Source organism: Vanessa cardui, chromosome Z (assembly GCF_905220365.1).
Source record: "Vanessa cardui chromosome Z, ilVanCard2.1, whole genome shotgun sequence".
In the NCBI taxonomy this organism is placed as follows: Eukaryota; Metazoa; Arthropoda; class Insecta; order Lepidoptera; family Nymphalidae; genus Vanessa; species Vanessa cardui.
This window is the reverse complement of record NC_061154.1, coordinates 6,518,732-6,544,340: the sequence shown is the minus strand read 5'-3', so window position 1 is coordinate 6,544,340 and position 25,609 is coordinate 6,518,732. Positions and strand designations below refer to the sequence as shown.

The window sequence follows — 25,609 nt, the reverse complement described above, 5'->3', positions numbered from 1 at the left end:
AAGGTGCTACAATAAATGGTAAATAAAGAGTCATTAAATACTTGTACCTATCTTTTTTATTTACAATTATCATAATTTAAAATGTAAGAAATATGGTCATGTGCTATTGCCTACAAGAAGGAACAAAGTTCGTCGGGTCAGCTAGTTGTATATAAACCTGCGTAAGTCTTAACAGTAGAAGACTACAATGATAAATACGAATAATTTTACAGGTTTTACTACGGTATAACTGACAGTATTATTTTATTAAGTCTGGGGTGTAAAACGTTAATCATTAGACAGACGCTCGTTGGTGAAATGTTCAGATAACGAGAGTGCTACCCTTACAATGACTCGAGTATATAGAGAAAAACGGGACTTACCTTCGAAATTTTCCATGTTCTCCGATGAAAAATTGAACAAAAAGGCCGAAACAACTTTATGCGTGGAGTACTTACCAATCTAAAAAAGAATTTTTAAATTACTCCGTCACAGATTTCATAAACTCGCAGAATGATTCAGATCTATTGATAGTGAACATTAGACTGTCAAACGCCTTATCATAAAAATGTACAAAAAATAAATTAAATATTTGTCTTGCCAGAAATGTTTTTTTATAAGGCTTTGTCTATGGGATTTTATTAATAAAATTAACTTACAAAATAAAGGCTGTAATAAAATTTAATTTAGCTGCCTTTACCTTTATGATAATCGTTTCACGCACACTAAGCATCTAGTAAGCTCACTAATGAATGCCGATAATCATTTACCATGAAGGGGCACGCCTTCGTGAGTGAATAAATACTTAAACATCTTTTTCTCATCTAAATAACAGTAGAATGGCGATTATAAATAATAATAACACTTACATAATAAAACTTATTTTAAATTAAAACAGCCTAAGAAAACGTTTAGCTCTACAGTCAATTAGCTAACTAGAATTTATTCAGGTACCTAATAACAACTTTGGTATAATATATAAATAAATATTTGACAACATCACATACATTACTCTGATCCCAATGCAAGCTAAAGCGATTGTGTTATGGAAAATTAGAAATTACTTAGTGGTAGGGCTTTGTGCAACCCCGTATGGGTAGGTACCACCCACTCATCAGTTATTCTACCGCCAAATAACAGTACTCAGTATTGTTGTGTTACGGTGTGAAGGTTGAGTGAGCCAGTGTAACTACAAGCACAAGGGACATAACATCTTAGTTCCTAAAGTTGGTGGCACATTGATGTAAGGAATAGTTAATATTTCTTACAGCTTCATTGTCTATGGGTGATGGTGACCAGTTACCATCAAGTGCCCTATATGCTCGTCCGCCAACCTATACCATAAAAAAGACTACGACAAATACTCAGATCCAAGACAAAATACAAAACTAATGAACTTTTTCTACATCGACTCAGCGGGGAATCAAACCCGGTGACCTCGGACTGGTGTACCCATGCAAACCTATTTACACACTACTCCACCAGGAAGTCGTCAATATACTTATGTATACTCAATTTATTATAGGTACGTCTTATTAGCAAATGTTACTCGAAGACAGATATTTTCTATACTTGATAGTAAAAAGAATATCACATGGTCGATAAATTTAAGCAACCTATGTTTAAAAAATGACATAGTATTAAAATCTACGTTAAAATATTACATATATATATACCTCACTGTATAATAATATGCTCGTTTTATCGCTTTCAATAATAATAATAGGCGTAAGAGCTGGGATTGGTGACGTTATATCTAAGAATACGTACGTTCCTTTAATGCGGATATCGCAAGCAATTCTAGTCGTTTATTGGAACCATGAAAATTTAATGAAAAAGAGAAAGCCAACGCATGTAGTCAATATTGAACTACGTTTTCTAAAACTGTTCTCCTATAAGTTATTTTGATAATAACTATCCTATTATTGCAGCATCTTCATACAATATGAGTAAAGATGTGTTAAAATAAGGTGTTGTATGTATTAAAATTAGGTAATACATAAAAATATACCTATAATCAAAACATAGCTTTATATGAATATCTCAAAAGTATTTCTAAAGCTGGATATACAAATTATACGTATCAAATGACAAATAGTATAATTAAATATACAAATACCTACTTAACATAAAAACTATAGTGTTTTTAGTTTCAACAGACTATACATTAAGACATAGAAAAGTTTTATTTACAAAAAAAACATGAATTGTAGAATTTCGAGTTAATTTTAAAATGTATTCATAATTACTACAATAAAATGACATTTGATATTTTATCTTAATTGGTGGAATAGCGCTATACCGTTAAAGTGGCTGAAAGGCGAACTAAAAGGAAAGTAAGTATGCGGCGAGGCAAATCGATCGGTTTTCAGTCCCCACCCTTAGCTATCTGTGCGCACTTCACGTTAAACATTCCTTGCTCACTTCACGCTCTTTACTTCATGTATGAAACGTAGTATCTATACGCATTTTTGTTTAGCTAACCCCATTAACAAAGATCTGACACTCGAAGGTCAGTCAAGCAATAGTATTTTGTCGACGGCTTTGGCTCTGTTTCTGATCTTTTACTATACCTGCGAACACTACGCGCGTTCCAGCAGGCCATTAGTTAATCTAAGGTCGTGGCATGTTAGTTGTACTGAGAGTGTGATGCTTTGATTTGTAAATCTGTGAAATTTGATTTTTGTGAAAGTTATAAATAAATCAAATATCGGGTTTATTTTATTTACTTACTGTTGCTGAAACTATGAATAAATGAATTTTTGAAACTGTTATCCTTGTATCGGTGACTTGATAAATAATTGTGAAGTGAAGAAGGTGACGTTCGAAAGTTGAGGTTTCCGTCTACTTCGATAGCTAAAGGAGGACGTCACCACGTTCCGTCACAGCAAGCTGCGTTACTCAAATCACTTTCCTGCACGAGGGTCACCGCTAAGGGCCCGCGAGCAGTCCGTTAAAGCAGCGTCATTGAGCCGTATAGAAGCCGGATCAAGGGCGGGCGCGGTCAGCGAGTGCGGCATTGGCGCGCCCGCCGGCGGCGGCGTCCGCCCCGGCTACGGTTATGAAGCTCTCTCAGCGGCCAGTGACGGCAGTGACCAAGATCTTGACGAGGCGCCAGAGTACGCTCCATTCGAGATGGAGATGTCCGGCGGAGGAGAGTCCGCAGACGGTCCGTCGTCGCGCGGCTCAGCTAAAGTTAACTTTCCGCCAGATGTTGAGTTGGAACGTCGTCCGACAGGCACCTTTGCGGGCGCAGCGGCGGCGGCCTTTCATCGTGGTCGTGGTCGCTCTATGAGCGCATGGAGCGACATAAGTCGCTCGAGCATCAGGTTCGAGGAACGGTAAGTTATCAAGTAGAAAGGTAATTTTCAATATTATTTCTGATACATGAAGCTACAATCAGCAATCGGTAGACGTTTCGCATTCCATACAGACAGAATATGTTAAAGGGACACAAACATGCGATAGAATTTTGTTGAAAGGAAAAATGTGCGACAGGTGAATAAATCATTATACGGAGAGTTCAGAGAGAAGGGGCATTAATTTTTGATTAAGGGGTCTACACATACTTACCATATTTCATAATAAAAAGCAATAAACGTAGGAATCATAAACATGGCGGGCATGGGATACACAGAACACGCCTGCCGCGATGCGGCATGCGCAGTAGGGAGCAGTGGGGAACGACACTATAGGTACATGTCTTGAGTACACATGTTTTTCATTCTATTTCAAGTTATTAACTATCAAAAATTTCTGCAATTATCATAGGACACTATCGAAAGCCTCTGGTAATTGTAGTGCTTTCTAGTTAAGTGAAACAAAAATAAATAAATAATTATATTATTATTTGCAGTTGCAACTGACTAATATGGACTCGCTATTTGATTTTTTTATGATTAATCTGATAACAAACTCAAAAGTACATCCTCAGATTTAAATTGGAGCAATCCTTTTTAAGTAAAAGTGAGATATGGTTTTTTAGATTTTTTTTTTAAATTAATAAACTATTTACAAACATACCTATGTAAAGATAATTTTAGAATTCAGTTCTAAATATTTTAAAGCCATGAGGTAAAAAACATTAAAAAAGAACAATCGAATTGATAGCCTCCTAATTTCCTACCAGTCGGTTAAAAATGTAACAAACAAGTAGACATTAGAGATTATTGGTAAGATTAGATAAAACTCTGATTTATATACATGGTAAACCTGTAAATTTTAATAAAATAAATCGTTAATGCTATTATTTATACAATTGAATATTATTTAATGGGTATATACCCATAGATATATCCGTTAGTACCGCGTGCAATAGTTTAAGACAACAAAAAATAAAACGAAGTAAGTAGTAGTAGTAGTCACATACGCATATGAAAGAGACTAACAAACGTATGGCAAAGTAATAAATATATATCTAAATACCGTGTAAGTGTAAGCAACGAAAGTAATCCGTTGTATACATTAAATGTTCACTCATCCAATTTCCAGACGATTTCGAGCTTTACAATTATTCCCATCTCAAAAAGTTGCAAGTCGCTACACAACATGACCTCATTTTCATATTCTGCTAACCTAAATATTTAAGTGTGCTCACAAACTCGTCGTCTAATTTATCCGTATAGTTATCCAAAAGATTGCTATGATATTTGAAGAGCTTATTAAATTTTGTGTATCGTTGTGATAACGTCATCACGTAAATGTCAATATTGTGCGGTATAAGGAGGCCCAAAAAGTAATGTATTAGACCAGAGCCGGAGTAACCTTATTTTTTATTTTCTATAAAAGACTTTCTATAAAGAAGACGTTATAAAAACCACAGAAAACGTATCGTTTCCTAATTTCCCATCTCGAACTTTTATTTGAAATATCAAACAAAATTTTAAAGCAAAATATTTTGATATGTGATATATGCGTCTTTTCGCAAAATTAAAAATTTTAATTAGTGAAGGAGGCATGAAATAATTTTAACAGAAATATACTGCAAACGATATTGTAAACAACCTCAAGAGATATCTCCCGAAGAAAAATATACTACAGATAAGAAGTTCGTAACATAATAAGTCGAGTCGGTCTTAAAACTGAGGTGACAGCAATAAGTCAAAAGAAAGATAATTTCTTCACTTTTTAAGTGTTGTTGGTTCTTTTTGTGTAAATGTTACTAAACAGATACGCGGGTTAATCTTATTGCCGAGATCATTGCGAGTCGCAAAGACATAACTGCCGTTTTATATATATACTATTCTCTACCCGTGGCTTCGCTCGCCTGTGGGTAGGTGTGGTAGTAGGCAGGACTTTTTTTTATTCTGCACCCTGTCAGTCTATCTGTTGGATTATCAAATGTTTTTTTTAGACAAAACTTAATTTCTTCTAAAAAGTATTTTACGTCATTTACTAAAAAATATTTGCCTGCTACGAGCCATTAATATCCACCTATTTTAAAATATTGTCAATTTAAATTTGTCTTTAAGAGTATCTTAGAATATTTACTCATTTGGTAATATAAATTTAAATTAAAGGGAGCTCTCTCTATTATTTAACCTTAACCACCTGTACTTTCCAATATTTAATGATGATCGGTTGTGCAGTTAATACATTAAAGAATATCAATCAAACAACACAAACTTACTCACTCACCAGGATTAAAAGAATGGAATAAGTTCGAGCACTTATTTCACTGATGAAATGACATATATTTTTAATAATACAAGACCAGACGTAGTAATTCATCAAATAAACAATTATCATTCTAGTGGCAACCTTCACATTTTTTAAGTTAAAGCTTTTTAATTTATTTCAAGAAGTTCAGTGACCACAAATGTCAATGACATTGGAAATCATAATCTGCTAGACAAGCACAGTCGTAGCTACTCGATGGCATGCAACAAATGTCATAAAGTTTTCAGGTGCCAAAAGACATCAGTTTTCCAACAACAAAATATTCATTTTGTATGAAATTATAATGATATTGGCATCCATATTCACACATAAAATCATAGAATTCACTTCAACAAAGTGTGAAGGTCATTGTTCTACGATACTCTCATATTATCACAGCAGAAACAATAGTTAAACACACTTAGAAATAAATATTTGAAAATTTATAAGAAAATGTAGTGTGAAAACATAACAATAATCATTGAAAACGTTAAAACTTCAATGTTTGTAAAAATGTCAATGAAATTCAAAATCATTTTGACGATTTTATTTTCGAGTTCGAGAATTAGGATTAAAAACAGATTAAGCGACAAGAGAAGTAAAAACAAAGTTTCCAAACATACAAATATAATATAATTTCTTATTTCTTATATTTATCAAATGGAAGATGATGAATGTTCAACCAACCAACGCCCGATAGACAATCAACATTGTAAGATAAATTATTCCTTTTATTATGCTCCTCCAACCTTGGCAACTAAATATAGTCCCTTATGCCTGTAGTTACACATTAATACTAAGATTGCTGTTTGAGAATAAAGTACAATTAATTTATTCTTTGATACGAAAAAAAGTGTAACTATTTTTTAGTTACTTATGTAGGTCGATATGAGAATTTATTAAACATTCATAATTCACCAAATAATTAGAAGAAGAAAATCTTATTTTGAAGATTGTTATGAACATATGTTAACAACATTATTTCAACCCTAAAATTCCCGAAATTAACGTAACGAAAAGCTTCAGCGGAAGGCGGATATCTAATAAAATCGAACCATTGCTTTAAATAAATTCTACGACACATAAAAAAAATCATTATTTAGTTGTGTAAACGTAAATAAATCTGAAACAAAAAATTTCAGTAACCTCTTGAAAAATGTTTTACTTGACAAAGTAATTTCACCTAATTGTCCTAAACAAGTCAATAAAATACTGAACGCCATGACAATATTGCTGTGAGACAAATAAAATGAACAATCGAATTTAACTTAGAACCAGACAAGAGAATCTGATAAATGTGAGCGAAATAAGTAGTCACATTTTGTGTGACAGTAGCGGTTTGGGGAAAAATACAAACATTACAACTCTTAAGTCACAACATTATGGAAGATAGTTCGCTATTCTTTCTTTTAAAATTGCTTCGACATTTGAGAAGATTTTGCTTATGATGTTGTTGTACTTGTTCTCAGTCGGTTTATTTATCAGAATATAATTTCATTAGTGCAGTCGCACGTTTTTTCTATTCTTCTTCAATTTTGGTGGATCCTCAATAAATACCCAAAACACAAGACACAAAAAACAAAACAATACACCTAAAAAAAATGTACATATCTTCATCATATAAATTATACTTTGTAAATGAAAAATATTGCTTTCTAAATAACCTATGACGGTTCTACCAAAATCTACACTATCCACAAAATGTAAGCTTAACAAAAAAATAACGAGGACAGCGTCAAATCAATCTCGACGAAATCTTCCCTTGACTATATCTCAGAGACAGCACAGCGAGGTGACTATTTTCGGACGACCTGCACTTGCCTAGACGTGTAAGATCGTCACCTCGTTTGTATGCGCAACGTGCTCTTAGAATGTCGTTGAGAAAGATCCCAACGTCGTTCGCAGCTGATGTGCGCAGAAGACACCTATAAGACGAACGTCTTACTTTCCCAAATATTACGTAAGACAGAAATGTTACCTTTGATTTAATAGTGACAAGGAATTAAATTGATTAAATAATAGCTCGTATTATAATACATTTACTAAAACCATATGTGATATATGTTTATGTAAAAGTTTAAAAATAATCAATCATTAACGTAATATGTATTGTGCTGTATTCTGATTATTCAAAATGTTTCCTTAAATTAATAATAAGAATTAATAGCGATCGTTTATATATTAACCAATGGCTTAGTAACATATCCACTGAACGATAATAAAAAAATAGAATAAAAGTAGAAGGGAATTGAGATGTAAACAAGACATTATTTCAATGATAAAAATTTACTAAATTTACGTAGTAACAAAGCAATTTTGCAATGATTTATTCGATTACGTTACGTCCTCATTTTAGTAAACAATAGCTTCAGACTTAATATGAAATAAGTAACAATGAATGAACTACAAAGCCGTTTGTTAAGTTTGGCATTATTTAAAAAAGACCTGAAATTATAAAAAAATATGAAAACTTACTTGAACCTTGCTGGCTCGCATAGAACAAACTGCGCTACCAGACGATTGTTGAAACATTCGTTTGCCATTGTGTTCTTACAAATTTGATAATAATTAAATAATTATAATAACGGCATTATTATTACTTGATTATAATAAAGTCTGAAAAAAAAATTACACTAAATTATTCTTGACATATTAAACTTCAATAAATGTGTTTTTTTTTAATATTATACATTGCAAATAAAACTGGCCAGTGTGACACTGTATAAAAATACGGACAATGAAAAAGGTTTATAGAACGCTTCCATTCAAACCGTTTGGTATATCGTTAAGAAGCTTTTAAGATTAAATCTATTCTCGTTTATCATGTAAGGTTTGAAATGTACACAACAAATACACGACTGTACAATTTAAAAAGTCTTTAAAAATAAATATATCCACTGTATTTAGTAAAAAGGTTTTTTTATATAACAAATCTGCTGTTATTTTGTTATTCAATTATACGTTGTCGGCCTTGTAATCATACGCAATCTGGATGTACAAATTATAAGTTTTCTGCTTTTATTTTTGTTCATAGTCAGTGTTTTCTGTAACCATATCGAATTCACATAGCCTGGACTCTAATAAAGATATTTGTAGGTGCAACTAGGTCACGACCCACTCGAACATCCTGTGAATATCAATTTAGTTTGGAATGAAAGGGACAATGGTAAATCTTCACTACAAATATAGCAGATGATATGTCTCTTAATTTGCAGAATTGGTAAACAAAGTAGAACTCTAAATGTTTACATTTTATTTTTCTTAATGTATATTGTATGTAAAAGCATATGATGCGTTTAATAGTAGGTAGATGATATACATAAAAAGATTATGCTATCATCTGAAACGTTTCTCTTGCTTATATTTCATAAATTATTTACTCTTACTCAAAACCTTAAAGTGCACGGAAAGTGTTGTTCACGGTTGGATGACAAGTTTAATTATTATTTTATCCTTTGTGAAAAAAACACGTCAAGTTTCGAAATACAAAAAGTTCTTTGAATATCGTACGTTAAGTGTGAGTGAATGTAGTGACATCATGTTTCGCTAATTAGTGACATCAAAGTTTAAAAACTACAATTTTCGTAAGAAGAGTCCCGAATAGGTCTGTTGATTTTAACGTGAACGATGCACGCCCCACGTTCCATTTTCAGAGTTCATTAACAAATATGATCCATTTTTTACAGTCATATTTTGGTCATCTCACGCACACCAAGAAATCTTGTAAAACATGAGCGTCACACATACTAATGCATATAAAAGGCCAGTGTCTATCTTTATTTAGTAGCCTACTAAACTATCAGTTACTCTTAATTTATTTTCGAGTTCAAGCGTTTCCGGAATATTTATAAACAATACATTACTCTAGTAAAATATGGAATTGTAATTTGATTTTTTATTTTGTTTAATTTTTTTTAAGTGGATTGTGAATTTAAATGAAATTATTAAAACACTGATCTTATATAAAATAATATATTCGTCTCCAAAATTTCATGCCTATTACATTTCTCGCAATCACTTACTGATTGAATTTGGCTTTCCTACAACGACATCAACGAGAAAGTCCTTGAAATGTCCGAAGCTCCTGACAACCATAACTACATATTGTTGGCAACTCTATGGTATAACTATAACATTTCCATGAATAGTTTTTTTTATATATTATTTTTACTAATTACAAATGTGCTTGATAACTCCTTCAATCTGAACAAGCATACTTAGTCTCAGAATAAATGATATAGCATAAGGTTATAATTTTAAATCGCGTCATACAATCGTACTAATATTTGCATATTACAATAAAGTTTTGCATTGCAAATTTTTAAGATTATACACCCGTATTATCAAAATCAAAATATATTTTATTCAAGGAGGCTTTTACGAGCATTTTTGAAAATTGTCAATCCAGGCTTTATTGAAGCAAATCTCAGACTATACATAGTTTTAATATATTCTTTTAGGAATAAAACATAAATGGGGCAGCAAGATTAAAGAATAAAAAAAAACGGTACTGATATATTTAAGTTGGTTTAACGTATCTCTTTAAAATAATTTGATTATAAAACGATAAACATTAGCTAATGAGAGTTATCACAAAAGGAAAGTCATCTATGGTGAAGGATCAAGGTGTGACGAGATCAGCCAGAGGGGATACGCGGGGAGTGCGATACTAACGGTGAGAGGAATGGGACGGGGTGTGCAGGACGGTGGGCCGGGGAGCGGTAGGAAGGGCATCTCGTGGCGACTCGCGAGCGGACTCAAAGCTCAAATCACGTTCGGCGTTGCTGGCGCACCACGCACTGACGCCGCGTCACGCGATCTACCACGCGCGCTCTCGGCCGTGTCATGTCTTACGCGATCAACACTGTTTAGCTTGTTATGGTTACCGTTAATAAGTAACGATTTTATCGCTCTGTAGGTACCCACTCGTATATATATATATTTTATTATGTATGTATATATGTATATATTTTATTTATATATACCTTAACATTTCGGGACACTACAATTGAGCTGGATGGCGAGTTGCTGTTATGGACGACGAATTAGACGACGATATATTTTTCATTTACGGACGCAGCGGGTTTGTATAACAAATTCGTTTATGGCAATGTAAATTTTTCAAACTTTTATTTATTAGACGGCGCACCGAATGCTAATTTGTCTTGATTTTTCAGTAAAGTAGTATATAGTATAATCGAATCGCCATATCATCGACAACAAATTTATACATAATAAAAATGAATGTAAAGTTTTGTACTATTCTAAAAAAAGTAGTTATTCACATGCTTAGACGCCCATTTGCTAAATCATAAATCATTTTAGAACGCATGGAAGTATTTTCCGAATCAAAATTTTCCGAGGTCAAGTATATGAAACAAGTAGAAACAAAAAAGTCCATTGTACAGCGACGCGCCATCCCAGACACATTCTTCTTTTCTTTAGAAGTTTGCAGCCACTTAGCTATACAAATGCAACACTCGTTTTTGTCTTTCTAATTATTATTACACAACCATAACAAATACCAATAAAACGTAGGTACCTACCTAACCTCAAAAGTTAGCCGTACCGTAAAAATATCATTCCTTTTTTATTTTATACATATAACCTTTTTTATTTATTCACTCATAAATAGTTTATAGATAAAGTAACTGTAATGAGCATACCTTAATTTGTACCAAAACACTCTGAAAGTGATACACTTCATTATATCTTAGAACCATTATGGCGCTAATTTATTGTCGCTAATAACAGTGTATCACGTGCCAATACAACGTCGGGTTCTGCTTAAGGTATTGCCATCTAATTTTACTCTGCGATTAATTTAAACGAGTGTTTTATTAGGACAGAGAAAACAACCACAACCTTTATTTAAAACAATTTGAAAGAACAGCAGACTTTTAAAAGATAAACAGAGACACTTTAATAATTTAATAAAAACAAAAAAATATAATAACAATTTACACATGCTTTAAAACAAAAAACGATCTACTTAACATTAATTGTTTATAACTATACTACAATCGCCCTATTATTTAATTAAGTTTAAATATACGAAATATGTGGTATTTCTTTACTTATTTATGTAGTAATGTTGCCATTGTCGCTCTTCAAATGTTTATATTCAAACATACCGGACTATAGGGATCAATATCTAAGAATATTACGGTCCAAGTTAAATGGTAATGCTAACGTAATAACATAAAAATGTGGTAAAGGACTACAACTTGATTTTAAATTTTGTTTTACTTGTCTCGTACATATATATTGTTGAAACCTTGCATAAATATCATATTGAATATAATTATTTATATTATTTTATTTAATTGCTGTTCAAATTATAATATAATATCAACATCTTATAAAAATGTCCAAGTTGTTTATTTTTATGGTATAGGTATTATATAATATAATCCACTTTAAGAATTTTGGTCAAATATATAAAATTATAACACCTTACTACTTGTTATTTTGTAACCAAACTTTCAAATTTTTTGTACGATTATTTATAACATAATTTTTTAATTACGTTAAAATTATGTTTCTTGTTACATGACATTTGACATAAGATGAAGGATTACAAATTTAAAAGGTACAGATAATATCATCGTAAATAATTATAGAGCAATCTATTCAGTGAAGTAGCTTAAAATAATGAAACACCTTCTTATATTAGGTACCTTTGCAATTCTCGATGATCGATATTTTTATATTAGACATTTTGCTATTCGGTCGAATAAACATCGATTAACTTGATTAATGATGAAATAAGTTTTATTATTTTAGTAGGTATATAATTTTTCAAGCACTGATTTCCAGTTGTCAGTAAAATATTTTCTTTTTGTCGAAGTATTGCATGAGTTTTATAGTCAATATTATAAGTCAGTTGACGTTTTGTTTCAAAAATTTTTGTTAAATCTCATCTTGTTAATGGTAACTTAGTTATCAAGGTCATATCTTTATCAACTTTTTGCAGTTTTACGATAGACCCGATCGATAATTATCGATAAATATAGATCGTTAAAAAATAATAATATTTAGTCGATAATGCCATTCGCAAAATTCGTATAATTGAGATATTTCGTTATTAAATCCATAAAATTCAATGACGTGACAGTTCAACGGGCGGCCATGTTTGACGTTTACGGGTGATGTTATAGATTATAGATGTTTGATAATCGCAGCGTTTATGAAAAAGTAATGTTACATATATGATAAGTAAATGACAAAATATACTTATTTTATATAATTAAACATTTTATATAATAGATCTATCTATTTTACACGAGCATATACGGGTTTTCATGTATGATGTAGTTATTGTTATTTTAAAGCATTTTTCATATTTTAATTACGCGTTCGTATTTAAAATGCATATATAAATGATGACTCTGTTATTAATTATTTTGTAACCTTTTGCTGTCTTTGGAAATATTGAGATTAAAAATAAAACTCTTGTTGTTTAACTATCATATTAATATTAAATTTAACGCCCAAACTTTCAAAAATTGGCTATAATTAATAGACTTTTTAGATTAAAATTAAGCGTTATCAAAAAAGTTTAACGAGAAAACAGCTACGGAGTTGCTTGTTGCTTGACCCGTTTCCATAATAAAAGAATGATTTTAACATACAACTCGGAGTCGAAATGGTTTAGGCACAATACAATGGAACTTTTCACTAATGAGAGCCGACCCCGATTGCAATACATACAAGATATCCAATTTCATGACATGGCATGTCAAATCAAAACGATTACCGAAAGGAAAGAAAAGGTACAAAAAGTTATTAGTTTGAGTAAAATACTAATAAGCATTACTTTTTAAAGAACAATATATGTATACAGTATCGAAAGCTTTATTTTGAAGATATTCGGATACATTGTAGTAAATATTATTATAGTATTTGCAAATACCTAAATATTCTGTTATTGTAAATATAATTAATTTTTACTTTAATAATTGGGTCATCTTTATACGAGTTTTGTTGTTCAATGTAATTTAATTGTTACCAGTAATTCCGATTTTAGCGGAACTCGTCCATGAAATGTTAACTCACGCTGGAATATCGTAAAGTTAATATTTAAAATACGTACATTACGCAGTATTTGTAAAATAATTAAAGGAATGAGAATATTATTTAATTATTAAACGAGACTTATTTAATTATATTTTAAGAGTAATAATTGAAACTATTGTCGTTGCCAACTTAACATTATTTAATAAAAGTGTTAATAAAATATACACACTATTCATGTAATTGTGAGGCTTCTAATTATGATATATATTATGTTGATCGTGAATGTCTACCTATTCTTAATTCGCACTAACAGTAAACAGTTCAGATAAGGGTTTCCACTACTTTTTATAAAAGTAGATTTTTTTAACGGTATTAAAAAAAGTACTTACTTATAATTTTAGTTTTTTCATGTCTGGCTTTCATCGAATGAATCCCGCCTTTTTAGGGTTTCGTACATCCGAAGAAAACATTAAACTTTTATATAGGATCACTCTTGTGTCTACATGACGGAAACTTTTGAAATATAACAAAAGATATAAGTAGTTATATAGAGGTGGGATTCGGACAAGCAACTTGGATTGTTTTTCACAGTTAATATACCTAAGTATTTTTCTTGGAGCACAGAGTCGAGAGTTCGTTTTAAGAAACATTTTATATATTAATAGCACAAGCCGAAGCAGATTTTTGTTCTAGTGATTATGGGACGATAGGTGCACATAAAAATCGGTTATGGTTATTTTGAATAGCTACAAAAAAAGAAGCGATTTGTGGTACTTATACCTATTTTATAAGCAAAAAAAATGTAAACTAAATTGATACCGAATTCAAGTTCTAACTTAAATAAATGTATTTGATATTAAAAAAAATATTTCAAAAAACTTTCATCACTTTGGCGCCAAATGTAGATGAATGTCATGCATTTTACAATGAAATGGAATCAAAACAAACCTTGTCACATGTTTTAAAATTCCTAACAAATCTTTTGAATAATCGCAAAGACGACCCAGTAGTAATTATAAATTGCATAGTTCAATATTTATACGTAACATACACGTACTTTTAAAATAAAAATGCGCATAATATTACCTGGACAATTTGTGAAAATAATCTAGTAATTTGGTTATGTTACCGTAGTGGCGTACCTATTCATACGCTGAATTGTATTTCTAAATTTTGTTAATGTTTTATGTATATATTTTATAGATTATAATTCCTTTCAAAAAAATCGTGTCAAATCTTGAATCTGAATTATAAATGTCAACTGCTTGAATTGATATTTGTAAACACTTGTTTTTTAATAACATTTTTTCAATCAAGTTCAGTTTTCGTTCCTTGAATTATTTATAAGAATTTCTGTGGAGCGTGAGCACGTTTTTTTCTTTAATTTCTATACAATAGTATAAGGAAGTTCTAATTATTTATGTACAATTTTTCTATCGTATTGTACTTTTGAAGACTGTGAGTAAGTAGGTGCCTACATATTTTTCTTTACGAAATCTATGGGTAGTTCAAAACACGATGACGAGACCCACAGTTTTTTTCGATCACTACACTGCAAGTGCGCAATATAAGATGCTAGAATGCGAGTTCTATTGTTACGCACATGTTATATATGTATGTATGTGGGGTGAGGGCACGCACACTACTGTATATTCCAATCGAAAAATGAGTAAAGGTAAACGAACCTTGGTTGTGCGTATTCTATCTATACTATACACTACGAACAGTTCTTGATGAATGCCAATTTATTTAACTAGCAAAGACAAAACTTTTTCATTTAACTACTTACTTTTACTTCTAAAGTTGCGATGATTAGGCCCACTTTTTTCACCAATCCGTATCAATTACCATAGATTGTTTAAATTCTCGTCCAATCACATTACGTCAAATTAATGTAAAAGATTTTTACTTGAATTTATTTCTATCTTACTTGGAATGGCATACAAGTCAAATGACAAAAGAGATCAATCAATAGGCAACTGGAAAGATGTTTCACTAGACATGATCAAATTTAAATTACCATATTTTATTAATTGAGTGTACAACAACATTAAAAATTAACAGTGTACAAGTATTATTTTTGAATAATATTGTTTTTGAATTAAGGAAAAGTATATGTGATGATGGCATTTAGTCAATATAATATATTAGTCTAAATTTTTTTATAAAGAGTATATAACAACTTATGATATAACAAAGATATTTCACAAAATGAAATATTAATAATATTATAGCTGTTTTGTAGATCAAAAAAAAAAATTATCAAAATCGGTCCACCCAGTGAAAAGTTATGAGGTAAACATAAAAAAAATACAGTCGAATTGATAACCTCCTCCTTTTTGAAGTCGGTTGAGAATAGGTATGTGTTGCCGAGCCTCAATGCTTGGGTTGAATTTGACGCACGTCGCGGAAAACAGCGGGGTTGCGTCTTCACGGATTAACTAACTACAATTTAGTAGTATATTTTCCTCTCCAAGTAAGGCTGACTTGTATTTGATTATCCTGTGTGGCTTCAAAGGTATCAAAGTGCAGCTTTAGTCAATTTTGAAAACTTTTTAGTTAATAAGAATATTACTACTTAGTTTCACTTCGACTTGAGTAAGCAATTTTTAAATAATATTAAACCTATGTATTTGAAATTAAATATAACTATATTTTTTTTTAATTTTAGTGTTACAACTCAATTTATATTTAAATATTATAATTTAAAAAAAAAAAACATAAAAGATAATATTTTGTAATGCGGTCAGTATAATATTTATACCATAGGTTAACGTGTATTCGGCCATCGAGGCAAGTAATCGTAGTAGAAAATGTGTATTTTCTCTCTAACTTTATTTACCGCGTGGTGTCTCTCGCTTCTGAAATATGCAATATCCCAAATTATTTTCTCGTCCAGCGCCAAATTATTCGTAATAAGTTTTTTTAGTTACTTTTTCGTTTTATTTTGGTATTTATCCATGTAGTTTTGTATATTTATTTTAAAATTAATTTCAAATACAAATTCTTATATTTCAAGTTTTATTTGAGACAAGTCTTTAATATCGACCTTGAAACAAAAGTTTATTTTAACCTTAATGGCTTTGTACTTAGTTTAAATAATAGGTGCAATTTAATAAACGAATATAGCGAAAAATAATGCGTTAAATTGTAATCATATTTCATTTTTCACTCAGATAGATTGTAATCTAGTGAATTTTGTAATCTTTCGGTGACATATATATGTTATTACATCAATTATAATGCTTGGTACGGTCTGAACATGCGGCTGTATCCGTGCGAAATAAAATACAAATTTCCAAGCCTCGCCATCACCCTTTTAGGCTTTTAGTTTCGTAAAATCCCTTCTGAGCGAATGTCTACTACCTATAAGCATTGGCGTCGTAAGGCCACATAACATTGGGATCTGAGAGTACTGTAAACAAAAAAAGGGCCTCGCAAACTGTCTTTTGCCCACATTAAGATTCGATCTAGCTCCGCCACTGCCTGTAAGGAATCTTCCTGGCAAATTTTAAGTTGATTGGTATTATAGTCACTGAGATTTCCTATTGATGGTCGTAGTATTGCTAAATAAGGTAATTTAAATCGAAATGTGTAGAATCGTTTAATAGACATCGTAATATTACACTATTATCCTGTGGTCTTCGAAGTAAAAATTAATGACGAAATATAATTTCATAGGTAATTTTTAGACTTATTTGTATAAATTATTTCTTAATTTGTATTTGTTACTTTTTAATTGGAACATAAAATCTCCAAGAACCGGTGTTGCCCGGCTACAGTTAAATGTCTTCAATGGGAAGTAAGTTAGTTATAATCGAACCAAAAGCAATAAAACATTTGTAACTAATTAAACTTTGTATGGCTCAACAAGATCTAATATTTAACTTGTAAATATTATTTGCATTTAATACGTTATATTTATTGCTCAGAAACTCTTTTAAAATGTACTAATTAAAAATTATATTGGCTTATTATTGTATGTTATATAATTTAAAAAAAATATACAGATGGAAGTATTTAAATAATATGGACTGGTATCGGTTATTGGCGAAATTAAAATCAGATATATGCTCAGATATAACATTGTTACTGGAGATTTTTTAATTCGTTTTGTTTCCTTTTTACAGGAGCTACTTACTGTTAACGTATTCATGTTCAGTGAACACATATCCTTTGTAATGAATCTTTATAGATATATTGTAAACTCACACCACATGCCCGCAAACAGAATAAATACCTAAATACTGCAGTAATAAAAGTTGCGTGTATGAGTACCTATATGTACGCGCGTGAGTAGTTCTACTTTGTCAGCGTGATTAAAAATAGTTTTTAATTGCATGCAAATATTTTTTTACAATTATAAAACAATAATTATTATTATAAATGGATTTTTTCTTTTTTTCAATACCATAACACTTGTAAATTTAAATTTGTAATCTAGGTAATAAACAAAGAAAAATTAGAAAGTGTGTGCGCGCTTCATAACAGTTCAATCTCACTAATATTACATAGCGTGCCAAAAGAAATATAACTTTTAAAATGTAGGAAATTTTTCATTATCGTGGAAGCCTACCTACACGCACACTGCCTCATGTATTTTCTACAGAGCTCTCTCGCAACGATGTCACACATGGTAAATTTCTATAAGCACAATGTTCGTTTCGCACGCTGCTTTTTGTTTTAAAATCAGATACACCCTTATGATAAAAGTAATGTATACTCATTTCAATAAATATTACTTGGTTGTTTTTTTTTTCTAATACAGATCTTTCCTTATATATATAAATGTCACAATTAGATTCAAATATAAAGATAAAAATAAAAAAAGCTAACAGTTTTTTTCTAAGATTTGAATGCTGAATGAAATCTTGATAAAATCTGTACACAAAGTTGTATAAAAGATTTTCACTGTGCCATCTATAGGTAGCTTATATAGTTTAGTTAAGTTTATTTTTTATCTCGGAACTACGCTAAGTTATAAAGGGCAGTGGAAAAGTATAAATAATAAAAAAAAATCATAAAGAAGATGCTAAGACACATAATGACAGATAATCTAAGCTTTTTTATTAAATTGTTAAATTAATTCTCCACAAAAATAGCAACTAGATAAAATTCCAAGAAATCGAACAGTTTTTTCTTACTCTTTGTCTTTGTAATTAGTTTAGTATATATAGATATAAGGTAGTACCCCTGTCGCATGCCGCCGAGGTATCCTTGACATTTGACGTCTGCGCTTCTACATTGAGTGTTCTCTACGAGAATAAACAAAAAGGGTGCATCAATTATTGCAAGCTTTTGCGTGGTAACATCATCATTAAAACGGGGAAAGTATATTTTAAATAAAAGAGAAAATATATACTTATAAGCCACCTAAAATTCTTGTGAACATTTTTTCTACTGGTCATGTAGATTACAACGTTGACCTTTCATAAGTTCATACTTTAGGATTTTAAAAATAAACATAAAAATTGAAGTAGGCGTCTATATCGGACAATGGAACGGTTGAGACTATAAAATATGTAGGAGAAGTTCTGCGCAGGTGGAATTTTATTAGGCCGTGAAACTCGAGTCAAATAATCGAACTTAATTTGGGGCGATTGTAGTATATACATAACAATATAAGTCTATTTTCAATCAAATATTTTAATGCTCGTCGAATATTATCTGTTAGAAGAAGAATTAACACAAACAAAAACGCTTTTCGATATATCTTTCGTTACCACAGACACAATCGTTACTTTCACATCATTTTATTTTCTTTTCCATAGCATTATACTTATTTCACAAGTACTTTACTCGGTTCGTGACTTCAATGGAGTAAATGAAATTGTTTTTCGCAAAATCGTTATATAAAGACGCAATAAAGGAGCTGCGTCAAATATAATGTCGATATTTTTCTTCCGATTTCACAACCTTCGTCGTGCTGAAGAGAACCGTAAGAAGCAAAACAGAAATTCGAATGATACGCGAAACATGAGCTCCGACACGCTCACCGCTCCGTCGCGGCTGCTCGAGCGGCCTCTCAGCGTGCCCGTCGACAGCCTGGACGAAATCGCTCTTCAGATACCCAGGTGCCCGACACTTCCATACGCTTTAGATGTAACTTACGTGTCGTCCGCTCTAATAAGCCTCTCATTGACCGCTCGTAAATCTATGGTTCGCTGTGCCACTGTATTGCCGGTCTATTGTGTCGCGATAGCTCTAGAAAAAACTATTTGAATATTTCATCCTGCTGGCTGCATGTGAACTTATATATGCATGAACTGGGTGCTTTTTGAAGCCAAATTATCGCTTTAATATTGACTGTCATATTTGCATATTATTTTAATTGTAAAAATCGCATATGTATCTACCGCAAAATCGGTAAAATTATCAAAGTGGACGTATATAAATCTTAATTTGTTTCGTTTCTCACATTTGTTTGTATAAAGAAAATATAAAGTTAATTAGAATGCATGCTATGCGACTTCAGTTTCATATTTTATGCACGACTGTTTAATGTGATATAAACATTACATAGTAAATACGTATATACAAGGTAGACTTTAATCTAAGAGGACGTTGTCCGCACACTGTCTATCTAATTAGATCTTTCCCTCATTTTTCGATTAAAAACAAATCCCAATCAGGAGAATCATCTCATACCAATCATGGTATCCATGTAATTCATCCATTTATTATATATATATCATGTTGTTTATAACGATTTGTTAGGATGCGGGTTGGTAAAAACCATAATGTTAAAACGTTCAATAAGTTTATTTTGTATGTTTCTATTAACATTTATTTGAATTTAGAAAATATTAAAATGTTTAATTGTATTCCATATTGTATATTATGTACTAAGGCTTTGGAGCGAGTCAAATGAATTTTCATAAGAACTGTATAAATCATGACCGCGTCGACCGACAAGAATGTATCCCTTTATTCATACGTAATTTCGCTCCGCGGGAAAATTGTTTCAGTTCTCCTATCAAAACGCAGACAATCACATCGAGATTTTTGCTTTAAACAATTGTATTAAATCTTTAGTAAAACAGGAATGTCATACTGATAAAATATGTAATTTAACCATACTAACCCATAAATAATTATAATCAAACCTTACATGCATAAGTAGATATCTTCACTCAAATATAGAATATTATAAAAACTTACATTTAATTTATTTTATATAAAAATGTATTCATATTTTTAAAAACAAAATCGTCACAGGTTAGTCAGCGGTACGTACTTATCTTCTTCTATAAGCACAAACTTATACCAGAAGCAGTACGTTTCGTATAACGTTTCAGTATATAATAATATTATATAAGTAGTTGCTCTTTGCAGTTTCGCTCGCTTTAAATATGATTTAATAATCGTAGAGTTCGTGTAACTTTGACGACTTAACCCATTGACATCATAATATTTACACAAGATAATAATTATTTTAAGAGTCAACATAGATACATTATAGATAAATATAGATATAGATCGACAGAGATAGATAGATATCGATAGGCACGGTAGTAATTCTTTATTAATACGAGTAACTAAGGGTAAATGTTATATATTTGCTTAATATTGGTGTAGTATTATCCTTATTCGCTTGAAATTAAGATAGGTATTATATGGTACCTATATGCTTTAGACTCGCTTTAAAAATACATGCCCGCGTCTAGGTGAACTGTAGGGTATGTGAGACTCAGTGAGCGGATTTCTTAATACCAGTTCTGTCCTTGAGTGGCGGTTTTCTTGCTCTTGCCACCGTAACGATGGATTCAACATCCTGGATCAAATTCTATAACGTTTATAAAAGCTTACTGTGGCGAATTTGTGAGAGTAAAACAAAGTTCCGAGATATATTTTAACCAAGCGGATATAAAAATTAATACTATACTATTAACTGCGCACTTTGCTTATGGATCATATAACAAGTGCAGCAGCTGCTTTAAAAAAAAATGCTAACTGTGATTCCAAAAAAATATAATGACATTTACTATTCTTTAGATATTTGGGAGAATCATATTTTTTCATTATTCTATTTTTTTCGGACACAATACTTTTGACAGCGTTTGGTTCGAAACTGTCTCTACAATTTTGTTTACGACTACATCTACATTGTATGGGGCTCCAAAAAATATACACCACATTAACATACTATAAAGCCTACGTCCGACTTAGTATTATTATTATAAGTTAAAATAATATGAAAGTTATACCCAATGATAATAATATCAATCGTATTAGTTCTTTTTCTATCTTGATATCTGAAAATCAACGACAGCGCGTTTTTTAAGAGAAATTCTACCCTGCACAATCACTCTGTGGAAACAGTTTTCGTTGGCGGTTATTCCGTACCGATACAACTTGGGAACCATCAAGAAAAGAGTGTACCTACTCCTTCCTTAAAGACCGGCGAGGCGCCTTCAAGCCCCAATCCCATACGTCGTGATAATCACTTTCCATCAGATGAGCCTCCAGCTCGTTTGCCAACTATGACATAAAATGTGATCCAGTTAAATAACATATTTTATGAACTAATAATATTAAAACGATTTTTTTTCCTCAAAATGATTAATCATTTTTATAACGAAATTTCAAATGTCTTTTCATTTGTACGTTCGAAGTTCAAAATTTGTTATTCTTTTCTCGTTTTGAAGTCCCAATAGAATTACCAAATATAAAATGAATACTTTGATTTGTATTTTCGTATGTTCCCTGTTCGTTCGTTTGACACGTACATTTGCATATTCATAAGATAAAAATCGTAATTATTAATTTTAAATGAATGTTTTAGCTTCAGTAATAGAATACTGGTAGTCGATATCTTCGACAAAAGAAAATACATTCGGCTCATTATTAATTCTATTTACTTGTTTGTTTGGAAATAAATAAAAAACGATTACATAGAAAATGCAACGACGTATAATGTTGGAAAGAATAGGTGTATAAGCTTACATGTCATTTGAAAAATATATTTATAGTAAGAGGACATATAATCGTCAACTACTAAACAAAGTAGGTTGCGTTCTTATATGCCAACAGTTTGTTGATAAGAAGTTGTATTTACTGAAGTTGTTAAAATACAATAGATACAATTTAATTGTAATTATTAAATACAGACATAGCCCAAGCAAGTTGAAGTAATCCTACTTTTGTTGAACTAAGTACTATCATTAGGATTCTTATTAAAGTTCACTGAATCACTTCCGGATAATATTTGCATAATAAAGAAGGACGGAAGAAAGAAGAAAAGGAAGAATATATAATTTGCTTTCCGATATTAATTAATTTTAAGTAAAAATATTACAATATACTTCTTAAATAAAAAAAATATCGGGTCGAAAATGAAAACCATCTCTTTTTATAAATAGTTAAATTGAAATACAGACAATTTTTTTTTTAATTTTCGCTCTTAATTTATAACACAGAATAAATTAACTGAAAAACTTATTACATCTCACTTCTTATGTAAAGAATATTTTATGCTATAAGAGTAAAGTAACATTTAGCCCTAACGCGGTTCTTGTAAAATGTGCTCTAGAATAGAAATATGTACTTTACATGTAGACGCGGTTCAAGGCGATATGATCTTGAATGCTTTGGAAAATGCAACGTTTGTGATGTTTATGGTTCAAACAACATCAAAGTCTCTTAGTTGACGTTTGTGCGCGTAACGAAATTTAAATATTCTTCGGATAATGGATGCAAGAGACTCACTTATACGCTATTCGTTTCATCTCTGTTACGTTTTACTTGGAGAATCTTTAAATTGTTTATGACAATGATTTTTTTGAAGATTTACTAAAATTAATGTATATTTACGAATTTCATACGCATTGGTTCCAAAGGGGTCTTTATTTAGCTTACCCACCTTTATTTATTTTTATAAATTCATAATAAATAATAACATAAAAAATAATAATCTTTAAACATACCTAATTTAATTTTGATTGATATCTGACTTTTCACCACAGTAGTAAAGACATCAGTAGTATAATCCATTATAAAGCATTCCTCTCGATATATTTCAATTTAATGAAAAACAAACGCAATCTGTCGAGATGAGAATGAATAGACTACGGAACGAGTACCTAAGAGGAAGTTGAAAGTAGCTTCCGTGACAGAAACGCTTAAGCAAACAGATTATCATGGCATGTAATGCAAATGGCGGTGGGGTGAATGTCTTAACTCGCCTTTCGTTCGTGTAGAAGAATGAAAGGTTTGAATGTGGATGTAATGCATGAGGAAGATCGAAAAAGACGGATTAGCCGGGGCTTGTCATGTGCAAGGGAGAGAAAGAGATAAATGTAGAGAAGAAAACACAACAGTGACAACAAATAAATCAAACAACGCCTATAGGAATTCTATAATCTTTACATGTGGTATGTCCATTTATGTATTTTAAAGAGACATGTTTGATTGATACTTTATTATGATAAAAATCCGGTTCCATGTCGGATGAACGATATTCGTTTAACAGAATCAACATAAATTTTATGAATGAATGAATTATATTTTATTTGATTTCATGTATATATAGTTTATGTTCAATGTAATGTAATCTTTTATATTATATTTAAATGAAAAACCCCTGACTGATCATAAGATCTCAAATCCCATTGAATTGAAATTAACTATTTCACAGTTTCTGTTTTTGTGATTTAAAGGGTAGGTGGGTAGGTTATTTATATGAATTTTACCCGTAATAAGCCGGGACGGGTAGGTAATAAAGGTATAATGATAGTGAACAATGTATGTGTAAATGTTAATATTTAATCTTTTTAAGTTGGAACTAATTTCTCACAGTTACAGGATTAATTTATTTGGCTACCCTTACCCTTTCTAAAGGCTTGAACAAATATGATTATACTCGCACAATTTTCTTAAATCAACATAATATCATATAATAGGATAATTCAGGACTTCTATTGTCTTATAAATATGCGGTTAGAATACACATGTTATTAAAATGATCCGCACTCTCTTTAATTTTAATTCGATCGTAGTAGTAGTGGTGAACACTATCCAGGTTAACTTAATATATATAGCCTTAAATTACGTTAATATGTGAACGCGATCGAGTTTGAAGAGGTGGAGGCTAACAAGGAGCGGGTCGAGGGGCGTACGAGTGACTCGACAGGGAGCACTCAACCTTTTAAGCATTATAGTAGTTAGAAAAACTTCACAGTTTCTATTAAAAATAAAAAGTATAAAATTTCTTACTATAAATATGACCATATATTATAATAAGGATATGCTAGGACTTCCTACGACATTTTTGTGTACTGATGATTTGTATAAAAATCAGTATAAAATCTAAAAATTAATAAATATTTTTTATATTTTATACTGTTGTAAGGAAGTAAATATTTTCTCATGAGTTTATTATTTTCATTTTAATAAAATATATGTTATGTTATGCATATTCAACATAAAACAACATACAATGTAAAGGTTGTAAATTTCCCACTGTTAGGGTATGGTCTTCTCTTCCTCCTGGGAGAAGATTAGTACCATATTCTACCAAGCTGGTCCATTGCGTGTTGGTAGAAATTTCACCAATTTCGTTGAAATTAGACATATACAGGGTTCCTCACGATGTTGTTCGCCGAGTATGAGGTGAATTAAATATATGAATATTCAATAATGCTTGCCTGGGCTTAAACCCACTAATAAATAATAAATAATCGGCTAATACGTACGCGTTCTTACCACTAGGCCGTTTCAGCTCACATGTTATATCATACACCTGAATGAATACAAATAAATATGTATATACATGACATATTCATTTTTTATAATTGAAAGTAAAACACTTGGGAGTTTTTAGGGCACATTTTATAATCTAAATAATTTAATGGTACAATTTTAATATAACAATTATTATATGAGTGATCTTAAGTATTTAATTGTATCGAAATGTTCAAAAAATTCAATTGAACGTGACAGTTTAGTTTTTCTA

The 25,609-nt window shown here is 31.0% G+C and overlaps 1 protein-coding gene across 6 annotated transcripts in view; it reads left to right on the top strand.

Moving 5' to 3' along the window:
- Positions 1-3,095: 3,095 nt before the first annotated feature.
- Positions 3,096-25,609, top strand: part of LOC124543249 (potassium channel subfamily T member 2) — a 97,933-nt gene continuing 75,419 nt past the window's right edge. For all 6 annotated transcript variants that reach the window (XM_047121400.1, XM_047121397.1, XM_047121399.1 and 3 more), the window contains exon 1: positions 3,096-3,320. In XM_047121400.1, the coding sequence (XP_046977356.1) occupies positions 3,115-3,320 (206 nt within the window). In that variant the 5' untranslated portion in view covers positions 3,096-3,114. The remainder of the gene's footprint in view (positions 3,321-25,609) is intronic.